This window comes from Zingiber officinale, chromosome 3A, assembly GCF_018446385.1.
Source record: "Zingiber officinale cultivar Zhangliang chromosome 3A, Zo_v1.1, whole genome shotgun sequence".
NCBI lineage: Eukaryota > Viridiplantae > Streptophyta > Magnoliopsida > Zingiberales > Zingiberaceae > Zingiber > Zingiber officinale.
The window spans coordinates 49,781,385-49,796,435 of NC_055990.1; the positions used below are offsets into that span (position 1 = coordinate 49,781,385).

At 41.4% G+C, this 15,051-nt stretch overlaps 1 protein-coding gene across 1 annotated transcript; it reads left to right on the forward strand.

Annotated features, from left to right (window-relative positions):
* The first annotated feature begins 4,351 nt into the window (after positions 1 to 4,351).
* Positions 4,352 to 5,611, forward strand: LOC122050411. The gene has a single exon (XM_042611315.1). The coding sequence runs from the start codon at positions 4,352 to 4,354 to the stop codon at positions 5,609 to 5,611; it is 1,260 nt and encodes a 419-aa protein (XP_042467249.1).
* The last annotated feature ends 9,440 nt before the right edge of the window (positions 5,612 to 15,051 follow it).

Consider the following 15,051-nt stretch of genomic DNA (forward strand, 5'->3'; position numbering starts at 1 on the left):
ATAGTTGTATAACATCAGATGGAACTTCCTCATATTTCTGAGTACAACAATATCTATAGAATTCTATAAGATGTGAATAAGGGCTCTCAATTTCCAGACCCCCAAACTGAGCTTGTTGAATCATTGAGATAATGGATGGTTTAATCATAAAATTTCTTGTTTGAATCTCAGGATAAACAATTGGCCCTAATTCCTTTGCAGACTTTGGAGCTCCATAATCTCCTAATGATCTAAATACCATGTTTAACTTTCAAAAGAAGAAAATTAGGAGATACAAATGCAATTACAAAGATCAAAAAGAATTATTAAGAAATAGTAAGGTATACAAAATGAAAACAGAATTCACAAGATTAGATTCAACTATGCAAATGAAAAGAAAGGTTAAGTTTAGTCTAACTCAATTGTTAATCTCTAATGTTATAGCGCAGTCCCCGGCAACAGCGCCAAAAACTTGTTGACGTTCTGCAAGTGTACGGAAATGTCGTAAGTAATAATAAAAGATATCGTATCTACAGGGACTGAAATAAACACTAAAGATGTTTCAACATGAGTTAGCTAAACAACTAATCAGTGGATTGACAAAAGCAAAGTACAACTATGTAAAGTAAAACATAGAAACTAAAGAATAAGAAACAAGAATAAGTGTTATGATAAAGGTATGTTCTAGGAGTTTCAGTTTCTTTGTAAGATTATTCAATGTAAATGATCTACCAAATCTTATTTCTCAATTGCCCATCATTTGTAGAAGGTTGCTGGTTCCCACTTGCAATAGACAACTGGCCTATGACTGCAATTTATATCTAAATGTGATCGATTAGGTATGAATCCTATGATGTCCTCACACGGGCTTACTTGTCACGTGCGCCCCTCGGATAATCAACATAGGAACTCATTGCTTCTCAACCTCATCAAGATACAAAAGATTAATGCACACAATCTATCCTACCTCCTTGAATAACCCTATTTCACCCTCAAGATCATTCCCTCAAACGTCCTTACACGGGTTTGTTCTTGTCACAAACGCCCCTCGGAAAATCAAATGAGAAACAATCTCTACAAGATCCACAAGATATTCAAACATTCAATCAAGTATGGGAATTAGGTCCAAATCACAACAAACCACACAAGATCAAAGAGATACAAACAAAACAAAATCATAGAAATAGGGAATTGACAAATCCACAAGAGTTTTACATCAAATCTTCATTACAAATACTCCCTCCATACTATAACATAGAGATCTAATCCATAGAACAAGGAAAGAAATCCGAAAACAAGAAGATTACAAGCATCTTGATCTCCAAATCCAAGAAAGAAAGGGAAGAAAGACTTATCTACAATGAAGAATGGTCTTCGGATCCAATCCTTGCTTCCGGAGTTGAAACAATGAAGATCTGCCCTTAGATCGCCGGAAAATCCCTCCAAGAAGGTGGAGGAACACCCCAAAACTTCTTTCCCCCCAAAAGGGAGAAGATCCCCTTTCAAATCTTGAAGAAGACCTTATATAAAAGGGGGGTTTGGGCGCCACACAACCCCAAGACATGGCCGTGTGAAGCTCACACGACCTGTGCTACTCCCTTCTCTGCCTGTCTCACATGCCCGTGTGTGAGACACGACCATGGCTTGCTCTGCCACTGCTCCCCTTGCATGGCCGAGTAGATCTACATGGCCTGCACTGCCTCTGGCTCTGGAGCTCCTGCACGGTCGTGTGGTGCACACAGCCAGGGTATGCTTGGCCTCTGGAAATGTTGCACGGCCGTGTAGATCTGCACGGTCGTGCACTGCTTTAGCTCTGGAGGGCTTGCAGGGTCGTGTGGTGTCCACGACCTGGCTCTGTTGGCTTCAAAACTTGGCATGATCGTGTGAAGCTCACACGGCCATGGCCACTCCCTTTCCTGCTGCAGCCACACGGGTGGTGATCCTCACATGGCCTGGGCAACCCCCCATGGCAGGGTCGTGTGGCACACAAGGATGGCGCCTTACTCCTTTGGATTGCTTGTAGATCTGGCCACGATCATAAATCCTTCACTAAATATGACTCCTGCGTACAGAAAATGCACAAAAGCATATCTCCGAACAAAAAGAGTAAATATGCTAAAAGCAAAGCTGGAAGTACGAAAATGCATAGATAAAGCATGTGCAAAGTATGTGAATGTGCGTCAAAACATGCTAATCAAGAGTATATAATCTACGCACATCAGGTGTTGGATTTTTTGGGCCGCAAAAACCACTTTTTGCGTTGCGAAAACCCCAAAACCCATGCCACGGATCCGTGCAAAGTTTATAAAATTTTGAAAAACTTCATGTACGAGTTTCTAACCTAGACTTACATTAGATCTACAAGGAAGAAAAGAAATTTACCCTTGATGCGAAGCCCTTCGCGTATCCCACTGGTCCAAGGTTCGTCGGATCTCGAGAGTGTCAAAATAGACACTCCTCTATGTGTATCCACACAAACAAGAGATGGAGAAAACAACTAAAAGGTGTGCTAGCACCCTTAGAAGTTTTGGCCAAGGAGGTGGAGGAGAGGGAGAAGAAGATGAGAGCTTGAGAGGAAGAAGAAGAAATGAATTCACTTGAATGAAAATCAATTCATTCCACACTAAAAGTGGTCGACCACTTCATGAGGTTTGTAACCTCCATGGGATACCAAGAGTCACAACTCTTGGTAACTCCCATGAGGTGGCATCCCACTTAAGCAAACATGATGATGTGGAGCATCATCATTGGCCCACTCTTTGCCAACTCACCAATGAGGTGGCAAATGGTCAAGTCAAACTTGACCCTTCATCTTCCTCTCAAGTCAAGTCAAACTTGACCACTTCTCTCCCTTGGTTGATCAAATCTAACCATTGGTTCAAGTCAATTTTAATTTAATGAATCTCTATTCATTGAATTAAATTAATTAAATGAGTCTAAGTCCAAATTAGACTCACTTAACACATGAACCAAATTGAGTCCAACTCAATTAGCTCAATTTAGATTACTCTTAATCCAATTTGGTTCATCACATGAATCTAATCCTTTAGGTTCATCAAATGAACCTAATCTCCATCTAATTGCCCTATGTGTGTGACCCTATAGGTTCTTATAACGTTGGCAATACTCCTAAACCCATTTAGAAGCATAAGTAATGAGCGGTATCTAGCAACACATCATTACTACCCAAGTTATAAGAATGTTGAGATCCAACATCACCTTGTGACTACTAATTGTGACTCCTCACAATATATGACAATGCCCTTCTATCCTAGACATCTAGATTGATCAATGTGAGGCATAGACCGTGTCATCCTCTAATAAATCTAAATCTTGAACTCCAAGTAGACTCACTCAATCAAATGAGCTCAATATCTCATATTGACTCATTTGGGCATGGCCATGCACTTCGTGGTCTCACTCTATCAAGAATATCGATGTCACTCCCATCATATAGGAGGGATAGATCCCATCTACATCACTCACATCCCTCCACATAAGTTGTTACATACCCAGTAATCGCCTTTATAGTCCACCCAATTACGGGTGACGTTTGATGAAGCCAAAGTACGTAACTCCTTATGTAGGGAACCATGGTGACTTCAGGTCCAAGGACTAGTAGTCATACTAATAGCCACATGAGAAAGTATATGACACTCATATAATGATCCATGATACTTTCTCATGGCGGGTTATTCAGTATACATTCTCCAATGCATACCCATGTGTCAACTTGATATCTCCATATCCATGACTTGTGAGATCAAGTCATCGAGTTGACCTACATGCTAGTCTTGTCGTATTAACATTGTCCCTGAATGTTAATACTTGACTAGGAATGATTAAGAGTAGTGTTCCCTATATCATCTCACCATCGATTCAACTAATCGATTGATATAGGTAAGAACCTTCTACTCAAGGACGCTATTATACTTAGTTATTTGGCACCAATACAAGTAAGTATAATAACCAAAAACAAATACCTTTATTTATATACAAGAATATGATACAACGAGTCCATACAACAATCATCAAATGATTGGCTCTAGGGCTCTAACTAACATATTTATGAGACATGAATGAGATTAAATCAGAAAATATACAGGTTATGGTTGGTCGAAGGAACAACAGTGAGATAAGTGGTCAGAACAACCAGTTCCTGGAGGGGCTTACTACACTTTTACGGGAGCAGAATCGGATTCATGGGGAGCAGATTCAGCAACTATTGCAGGCTAGGGAACCAAAGAGCACACCTAGATGTCCTACCCCCAGTGCACACCTGATTTACAAGCAATTTTGAGAACTTGGACCGACGGAGTTTAAAGGCACCACGGATCCGATCGTTGCAAAAGGATGGATTCGATCTCTGGAGATGATATACGACTTCATGCAGCTTACAGATGTGGACAAGGTCAAGTGCGTAATATTTATGCTGCGAGATAATCCACGAGTATGGTGGGAAGGTGCACGATTGACAGTTGATTTGGCTACATTGACATGGGCTGATTTCAAGGAGGTGTTCTATGGGAAATACTTCACTGCTGACACCAGGACCCGACTAGCAAGGGAGTTCTTGGAACTGCGCCAAGGAGATTTAACTGTGGTTGAGTATGTCAGGAGGTTTGAGAGGGGACGCTACTTCGTACCCATGATTGCCAGCCAACCGGTTGAGGAGCTGAAGCACTTTACAGAGGGATTGAGAGCTGCCATTCACCATGATGTCAGACTAAGCCGAGTCACCACCTTCAGGGAGGCAATTGACCAAGCATTGATGTCTGAAATGGCCAGAAATGACATGATCAAGGAAGCCCGGAACAAAAGATTAAGTTATCAGGGAAGGGATCAACAGGAGCCGGGCAAGAAGAAGTCATTTTCTTGCCAGCATCAGGGCAAGCAACCGCCTAAACAAACACAACCACATCAACAATTTCAGAAATCACGACCAGTTGAAGGTACCGCTTCCAAGGTTGAGAACAAAGTTCGGTGCCTCAAGTGCGAGAAGAAACATGCTGGACAGTGTCTGACGGGTACCGATGTTTGCTATATGTGTAAGAAGACAGGGCATTTTGCTAGGGACTGCCCTCAGCTCAAGGAGCCAACCAAAGGAAGAGTATTTGCCATGAGTCAAGAGAAGGTGGATCTAGATACGACTATTATCATAGGTATGATTCTTGTTGCCAGTATACCTGCTCATGCATTAATAAACTCTGGTGCCACCCATTCATTTATATCTGCGGCTTATATTACAAAATTGGGTATTACACCTGAACAAATGATTAAGGGATATAGTGTTTCCTTGCCTTCTGGAGAGGAATTACACAATAACAGGGTGGTAAGAAACTGTCAGATGATGATGCAAAACCGTATCGTGGGTACAGAACTTATTGTGTTGGATATGGTGGAATTTGATGTAATCCTCGGAATGGACTGGCTGACTCAGCACGAGGCAGTCATCGATTGCAAACAACGATCCGTTAGGTTGAAGCTACCTACCGAGGAATTCTTCATTTTTCATGCAGTACCAAGACTGACCTTTCCTCACATGATTTCAATGTGTAAAGCTCGACGGATGCTAAACAAGGGGTGTGAAGGTCTTTTAGTCAATATCACGGTTAAATCGGAGACCCGATGACCAAGTTTGGAGGAAGTGGAGGTAGCACAAGATTTTCCAGAAGTGTTTCCAGAGGATGTTACAGGGCTACCCCGATTCGGGAGGTGGAGTTTGGAATAGAATTGGTACCGGGAACTACACCGATGTCAAAAGTACCATACCAATTGACACCAACCGAAATGAAGGAATTGAAGGAGCAGTTGTAGGAATTACTGGATAAGGGCTTCATTCGACCAAGCGTGTGACCATGGGGAGCACCAGTGTTGTTTGTGCATAAGAAAGATGGGACTATGTGTCTATGTATCGATTACCGGGAGTAGAATGGAGTTACAATCAAGAACAACTACACATTGCCCAGGATCGATGATCTATTTGATCAGTTACAAGGAGAAATAGTGTTTTCAAAAATCGATTTGAGGTCAGGATATCATCAAATGAAGGTGAAAGAGGAAGATGTGGACAAAACAACATTCAGGACTCGATATGGGCACTACGAATTCCTGGTTATGCCGTTTGAACTTACTAATGCCCCAGCAGCATTTATGGACTTGATGAATCGGGTCTTTCACTCTTACTTGGGTCAGTTTGTTATTGTTTTCATCAATGATATACTAATTTACTCGCGAAGTCGCCAAGAGCATCGTCTGCATTTGATAGCGGTGCTGCAGACATTGAAGGATCACCGGTTGTACACAAAATTCAGCAAATGTGACTTTTGGTTGAGTCAGATACCATTTCTAGGGCACATTGTCTCAGAGAAAGGAATAGAGGTAGATCCGACCAAGGTTGAGGCAATCCGGAATTGGGGTGCACCAAAGAATGTTACCGAGATTCAGAGTTTCTTGAGGTTGGCAGGCTACTATCGGAGGTTCATTCAGAACTTTTCCCGGATTGCTCTGCCTCTGACCTCATTGACCAAGAAGGGGGTAAGATATGAATGAACAGACCAGTGCAAGAAAAGTTTTGAGGAGTTAATGGAAAGATTGATGATGTCACCGGTGCTTGCAATACCGGATGATTCTGGACGATTTGTCGTGTACACTGATGCCTCCAAAATTGAATTAGGGGTTGTGCTGATGCAGAATGGGAAGGTCATTGCATACGCCTCACGTCAGTTGAAGGTGCATGAGCAGAATTATCCCACACATGATCTGGAACTAGCGACAGTCATTTTTACTTTGAAGATTTGGAGGCACTATCTTTACGGGGAACGATGTGAGATTTTTGCAGACCACAAGAGTTTGAAATATTTCTTCACACAGAAGGAGCTAAATATGAGACACAGACGGTGGCTGAAGCTAGTGAAGGACTATGACTGTAACATCAACTACCATCCGGGTAAGGCCAATGTGATAACTGATGCTTTGAGCCGCAAATCCGCAGTGTTTAGAGGTAGTAGCACCAAAAGAGGTAGTAGCACAACAACAGTTAATATCGGAATTTCGATGGCTGAGTTTAGAGGTAGTAGCACCAAAAGAGCAGCTTAAACTGTCAGCATTGACTATAAAATCAAACCTACTGAATCAAATTCGGAAAGGGAAGGTGATGGATCAATAGATAACTGAATGGAAGCAGAGGGATGAAGAAAAGGGACAGGCTATTTATACAACAGTGGATGGGATTGTGCGTTACAAAGGCCGCATCTGGATGCCTAAGATGGGGACACTCCGAGAGGATCTCATGAATGAAGCACACACTACCCCCTACTCCGTTCACCCTGGAAGTACCAAAATGTACAAGGATATGTAATTACTATACTGGTGGCCAGGTATGAAGAAAGACATAATTAAAGTAGTACATGAATGCCTTACATGTCAACAGGTAAAGACCGAACACCAGAGGCCAACAGGACTACTGGAACCACTTTCGATACCCATCTGGAAGTGGGAAGAGGTCTCCATGGATTTTGTGGTGGGACAACCAACCTCACCTAGGGGATCAAATGCGGTGTGGGTTATCATGGACCGATTGACTAATTCGGCACACTTCTTACCAGTAAAGATCACATTCACAATGACACAATATGCAGAATTGTATATACGAGAGATAGTGCGGCTACATGGAATTTCGGCCCAAATTGTGTCAATCAGAGACCCAAAATTTACCTCCGGGTGCTGGGAAAGTCTGCATCGTGGAATGGGTACCAGCTCACTTTTAGTACCGCATTTCATCCCCAGACGGATGGCCAATCTGAACGGGTGATTCAGATTTTGGAGGACCTGCTACGAGCATGTATAATGGATTTCAAGGGAAACTGGGAGTCAAAGTTGCCCCTGATAGAGTTCACTTATAATAACAGTTATTAGGCCACAATAGGTATGGCTTCATATGAAGCGTTGTATGGAAGAAAGTGCAGAACGTCGTTGCATTGCGATGAGGTCGGAGAGAGGGCAGTTTTAGGGCCCAGACATAGTAATCCAAACAGTGGAACTGGTGGAGAAAATTTAGAACAGAATGCAGGTAGCGCAAAGCCGACAAAAAAGTTATGCAGATCAGCGACGAAGAGATTTGGAATTTGCAGTAGGGGATCACGTGTTCCTTAAAGTGTCACCAATGAAAGGGGTACTGAGGTTCGGAAAGAAAGGGGAGCTCAGTCCAAGATATATTGGGCCTTTTGAGATTCTAAACAGGGTTGGAACTCAAGCTTATCGGGTTGCCTTATGATGTGTGTAGATTGTATACACTTGTTTAGCATATTTTGACACACATTCACATATTTTGCGCATGCTTTATCTATGCATTTTCGTACTTCCAGGTTTACTTTTAGCATATTTACTCTTTTTGTTCGGAGATATGCTTTTATGCATTTTCTGTACACATGAGTCGATTTTGGAGAAGAATTAATGTCTGAGGCAAAAATTACAATGGAAGAAGGAAGAGACTTGAGTTCCACACGACCCTGACATGGGGGGTTACCCAGGCTGTGTGGTGATCACCACCCGTGTGGCTGCAGCAGAGGAGGAAGTGGCCATGGTCGTGTGAGCATTACATGGTCATGCCAAGTTTTGAATCAATAGGAGCCAGGCCGTGTATGCCACACAGCCGTGCAAGCCCTCCAGAGCTAAAGCAGTACACGGCCATGTAACATTTCCAGAGGCCAAGGAAGCCCTGGTCGTGCCCAATACACGGCCGTGAAAGAGTTCCAGAGCCAGAGGTAGGACATGCCGGGTAGATCTACACGGTCGTACAAGGGGAGCAGTGGCAGAGCATGCCACGGCCGTGTCTCACACACGACCGTGTGAGTTTAGCAGAGAGGGGAGTAGCACAGGCCGTGTGAGCTTCACACGGTCATATCTCAGGGTCGTGTGGCTGTTGCGACTTTCGAGCCGCAAAAACCTCTTTTTGTGTTGCGAAAACCTCGAAGTCTTACCACGGAGTCGTGCGAAGATATATAAAAATAAATCATGTACAAGTTTCTAACCTAGATCTACCTTAGATCTACATGAATAAGAAGCGTTACCCTTGTTGCGAAGGCCTTCGCTTATCCCGCTCGTCCTTAAGGTTGCCGGTGTTGGTGCAATCATGCCCTGGGAGTTTCAATGTGTTGACAATTGTTTAAGTTTAGGTTAATACGTTGGATCTAACATGCATTGTGAGTTTGCAGGGGAAATTTTTTGCAGGTCGGAAGACCAGATGCAAGAGAAGTCCAAGAAGGTCGAGGACCGAATTCTTGGCAAAAGAATCCTTGCAGGTCAGAAGACCGGATGCAAGGCAAGAGAAGTCCAAGAAAGTCGAGGACCGAATTCTTGGCAAGAGAAGTTCCTGCAAGTCAGAAGGTTGGATGCGTGTTAAGCTCACTTAGCAAGAATCTATTGGTAAATCGATTTAGACATGGCTATGAGGCAGAATGCCTCTGAATCGATCAGCCGATCGATTGGAAGTAAGCCAATCGATCGGCCGATCGATCGGGAAGATTTTGTGCGAAGCACAGAATGCTTCTGGATCTATCAGTCGATCGATTGGGGTAATCCAATTGATCGAGCGATCGATCTAAGAAGGTTTTGTGCGAAGCACAGAATGCTTCTGGATCGATCAGTCGATCGATTGGGGTAATCCAATCGATCGAGCGATCAATCCAAGAAGGTTCTGTACAAAGCACAGATTTCCCATGAATCGATCAGCCGATCAATTGAGGTTACTCAATCGATCGATCGATCGATTCACCGAGCTGCGATTTCACGAGCGGGTGTCTGAATCGATTCAAGCACTGCCCCCAATCGATTCATGTTAAATGAAAGAATCTGCACTGTTGATTTTACGCGATGGCCTCCAACGGATACTTGTGAATCGATTAGGATATAAACCCAATCGATTCACGGCGACGGTTATGTGAGAAACGGCTAGTTTTCACATCGTTTAAAAGAGCTGAAAGAAAAAGAAATGGATTATCCTTGAGGAAACTACTGTTCTATTGCTCTAGTGTCATCAATCTTTGAAGTGCTCAAGATCGCTCAAGGAATTGAAGATCAAGCTTTCCATCTCCGCACGTTTTCAAGATTCACGTCACAAGGAAGAAGCATTTCAAGTTTGTAATCTTTCTTTTCTTCCTCATTGTTGTGAGTGTGATCTTTTCTCTTGGAAAGGGAGGCTTGAAAATCTTGTAAGGTTTCTCCACCTTCGGTGTTAGTCCGAGAAGGAGAAGTTTGATAGTGGAAAGGGTGACGGTGGTGTGGATCCTTGGACTAGTCACCTCCTTGAGGAGGTGGATACCAAGTAAATACAAGAGTTAGCATTGTCTTCAAGTGTCCGCTGCGAAAGATCAAATTTATCAAGGAAACAAAGTGAGGCATTCACCCCCCCCTCCCCTCTAGCTCAACCGATCCTAACAAGTGGTATCAGAGCATTGGGTTACTTTTGAGGATTCATCGCCAAGAAAGCACAAGTTAAAGAGCTACAAGATGTCATTGAAGGAGGGACATAATACTTCACGACTACCATACTATGAAGGCAGTAATTTCGCTTATTATAAGAGCCTCATGGAGCATTATCTCATGACCAAAATTGACATGTGGTTCTCGATCACGGAGGGATTCAGGGCGCCAACCGAAAATGGAAAGATGCTTGAATCATCAAGGTGGACCGCTGAACAAAATTTGAAGGCTCAAGCAAATGCTAAGGCAATCGTGACTCTCCAGTGTGGGTTGAGTTCGGAACAACTCAATAAGGTTGGACCTTTCAAAAGCGCCAAGGATTTATGGGATAAGCTCATTGAGCTAAATGAAGGCACCAAGGATTCAAGAATTGCAAAGAGAGATCTTTTGATAAATCAACTTCAAAATTTCACAATGAAGGATAGAGAAACGGTAAGTTCACTACATGGGAGATTCAAGGAACTATTAAATGACCTTCATTCAGTTGGAGAGAGTGTGGAGAACCGGGATCTCATAAGGTATGCCTTAAAATTTTTCCCAAGAAACTCATTATGGTCATCCATGGTGGATGCCTATAAGGTTTCAAGGGATTTGTCAGTAGTAAAATTGGATGAATTATTTTGTGAACTTGAATTGAATGAGCAAGCTAACACAAACCATGAAGAGAAAGGTATAGCCTTGGTTGCAGGTGAAAAGAGCAAAAAGAAGCACAAAGAAAAGAAGAAGGAGAAAAAGGAATCATCTTCAGAATTTGAGCAAGATAGTGATAGTGATAGTGATGAAGATCTATCATCAAGTGCAATGACAAACTTTGTTAGAAGAATGATGAGACGTTCAAGGAAGTTTGACAAGAAGAATGTTAAAAAGATTTTCAATGATGAAAAGAGAAAAGGTAAATCTCTTATGGATTTTAAGATTAACACTGATGTAATTTGCTATGAATGTAAGAAAAAGGGACACTACAAAATGGAGTTTCCAAAGTTGAGGAAGCAAGAGGAAAAGACCAAGAAAAAGAAGAAGGCTTTGAAAGCCACATGGGACGACTCATCGTCAAGCTCATCGGAAGAAGATGAAAGGAAGAGCTCAAAGCATATGGCTCTCATGGCGTTAAGTCATGTTGAAGATAGTGAAGATGAAGATAGCCATGGAGAGGATGTGGAGTCTTCAAGTGAGTCATCATCTAGTGATGATGAGGTAATTTCTCCCAAGCTTGATAAGATGTATGCCACCATTGCATGCTTAACCAATGCACTAGATAAATCAAAAGGGAAGGTTAAAAAATTGCAAAATGAATTGAAATTACTTAAAAATGAAATTGTGTCATGTGAAATTTGCACGCTTCATGAAAATGACAAAAATGATTTTGATGATCTTAAAAGGGAAAATCCATCGTTGAAATTACAAGTTGTTGATCTTAGAGGTGCTCTAGAAAAATTTACTTCAAGCTAAAAATATTTAGACATGATTCTAGGAGCTCAAAGGGGTGTGTACAACAAAGCGGGACTAGGTTTTAAATCACAAGATAAAGAAGTTAAATTCATGTCTCTAATTAGTAGAAATCATGCTTCAAGGGTTAAGTTTGTTCAAGCTTGGGTACCCAAGCATTTTGTTATTGATGCTACCGGACCCAAAGTTTGGGGTACCAAAACATTTGGTTCATCGTGTGTAAACAGGCATGCGTCGAGGGGGAGCATCCAACAACATGGTTTGTAGATAGTGGATGCTCTAAGCATGACGGGGGAGTCTTCAAAATTTTCATCATTTAGACACAAAAGTAAAGGTACCGTTTCTTTTGGTAATAGTGGTGAATTAAAAGTCATAGGAATAGGATATATTAGAATTTCTGAAAAATTTGTGATAAAAAATGTGTTGTTAGTGAAATGCATGGTCTTTAATCTTTTAAGTGTTAGTCAACTATGTGATTCGGGTTATGGAGTTGAGTTCAACTCATCTCAATGCCTAATCAAGCATAGTGAACTAAACACAAATATTCTCATAGGCCATAGAAGAGAAAATATTTATCAAGTTGAACTATTTGGTGCTACTAATGTGTTTGCTAAGTGTCTCATGTCTAAAGAGGAGGAGACTTGGCTTTGGCACCGAAGACTTGCTCACACCAACATGAGGAATATCAAAAGATGTTCAAAGAAGGAGTTGGTGCAAGGATTGCCAAAGTTGAAGTTTCAAAGAGACAAAATATGTGATGCATGTCAAATGGGTAAGCAAACCAAAGCTACTCATAAAGGTAAAAACATAGTAAGTAGCTCAAGTGCTTTGGAGCTCATTCACATAGATTTATTTGATAGTAGTAGACATATTTCTTTAAATGGTAGTAGATACTGCTTTGTGATTGTGGATGATTACATTAGGTATACATGGGTGTTTTTCTTGAAACATAAGGATCAAACTCTAGATACCTTGATTGCTTTTTGTAATAGAGTAGAAAATGAAAAGAGTCATAAGATAAACAAGATAAGAAGTGATCATGGAGGTGAATTTGAAAATGATAGATTCACAAGTTTTTGTATGGAAAAAGGTTATAAACATGAATTTTCCACCCCTAGGACTCCTTAACAAAATGGAGTTGTTGAGAGAAAAAATAGGGTTTTGCAAGAGGCCGCTCGGAGTATGTTAAATGAATATTCACTTCATAGATTCCTATGGGCCGAAGCAATTAATACGGCATGTTATGTGCAAAATCGAACATTAATTCATAGGTTTCTTGGAAAAACACCTCATGAGTTGTGGTTTGGTAAACCACCTAAAATTAAGCATCTTAGAGTGTTTGGGTGTAAGGTCTATGTAGGTGCAGCGGAGGCCGACAAGAGGGGGTGAATTGCTGAAATAAATAAACTATACCCTCCTCAATGTTTTTAACAAAATAACTAGCAACTATAATAAAATTAAAAGCAGAAAGGAATCAGAGAAGACTCGTAATTGACTTGGTTACAACCGAGATGGTTGTTAATCCAAGGAGATGAAAAGCACAATCAAGATCTCCTTCTCTAAAGGCGAAGAAGCCTTTTACACACTTAAAGAGCTCACAAGTTGGTAGGAAATTGAATACAGAATTCAATCATCATTTCCTAGCTCCAGGGGCCTTTATATAGCTCCTGGAAGTTCTATCCCGAGGGTCCAAGGCGCCTCCAACAAGGTTCAAGGCGCCTCTAACCAAAGTCAACGGATAAGGTTCTATCCGCAGCTCAACGGCTGTTTTGACCAGATTGGAGGCGCCTTCAATGCAGATGGAGGCGCCTTAAGCAGAATTTCCAGCATGGTGCTTCTTTTGCTTTGGCTTCCGATGCTCCGTTCTTTTGGGTGATTCTGGCCAACCAGAATAGGGCTCACCCGAACCCAATTCCCGGCCTTCTCCTCGAGCAGCCTTCCGTCCCGGCTTAACATCCCTCGAACGCCGCGCACGCTCTTCACGTCCACCGGAGTACTCTTCCACAGCTCTCTCGTCCTTCGGACGCACCGAGCCCGTCGGCTCCCTTCCCGTGCCGTCCTTCTCACTAGCTGCGTCTTCCGCTCGACTTCCTGTGTTCCTAAGCTCCTGCACACTCAAACACAGGGATCAAACACAAAGCAGGACCTAACCAACTTGGTTGATCACATCAAAACCAATTTAGAATTTCTCCAGTAAAAACAATTTCTAACTAAAGTGAAAAAGAAATTTTTAAGTTAGAATTTTCAAGAAAAAATTTCTAAGTAAAAGAAATTTTTGTTTAATTTTTTGTTTTAAAAAATGTTTGATGAACTCTCAAAGCATTATTTAATTTAGATTTTAATGCTTTTTTAGAAAGTTAATTAAATATTTTATTTCAATATTTCAGCTTCCAGGTCGTGGCGAGGCACTAGGCCTTCTTGGTTATTGGAGCAACAACCATTTCCTTAGAGAAAGCTTACATAAAGAATTTCAATGTTTAATTTTCTCACTTTAAAGCCTTTAAATTAAAAGAAATTAATTTAGCACAGATTTTGGAACCCAATAGAGGTTCCTTCCTACTGGATTAATCAGATATTTAGGGGGTACATAAATTTTGGCCACTTTTCTAAGTTGACCCTGATGGTTTCTAATGTACCAGTTCAATTTTTCATAAATTCTTAATTTTGAGTTTGGAAATTGATTTAAGCATGCAGCAGATTTCAATTTTTCAATTTTTGATTATAAACTTTCATTTTTTGATTTAAATTTATCTAAGATATTATTTAATTCAACATTTTCTTTTTCTAATTGATCTAATTCTTTAGAAAGAGCTTTAATAAATTTAAAAGATTGAGTCGGGGTTAGATTGCGTACCTTACTTACTTGATCTGGTGATGCTCCCCCTTCATTGCTGCTTTGTTCTTTTGATGAACCTCCCCCTTCATCCATGCTCATCTCTGAGCTTGAGTCTTCTTCTGGTTGATGTTTCGCCATTAGCGCTAACCCTGAGAATTCTTCGATGTTCGACTCAGAGGATGACGAATCTGACCAAGTAGCCTTTAGGTTCTTGTGCTTGGAGGGTTCTGGTTTCTTGTATTTTGACTTTTCCTTTTCTTTCTCCTTTCTCTTTAGCTTTGGGCAGTCATCTTTGATGTGCCCCTCTT

Coding starts and splice junctions, on each gene's coding strand:
- LOC122050411 (XM_042611315.1), top strand. CDS start 4,352: ATGATATACGACTTCATGCAGCTTACAGATGTGGACAAGGTCAAGTGC.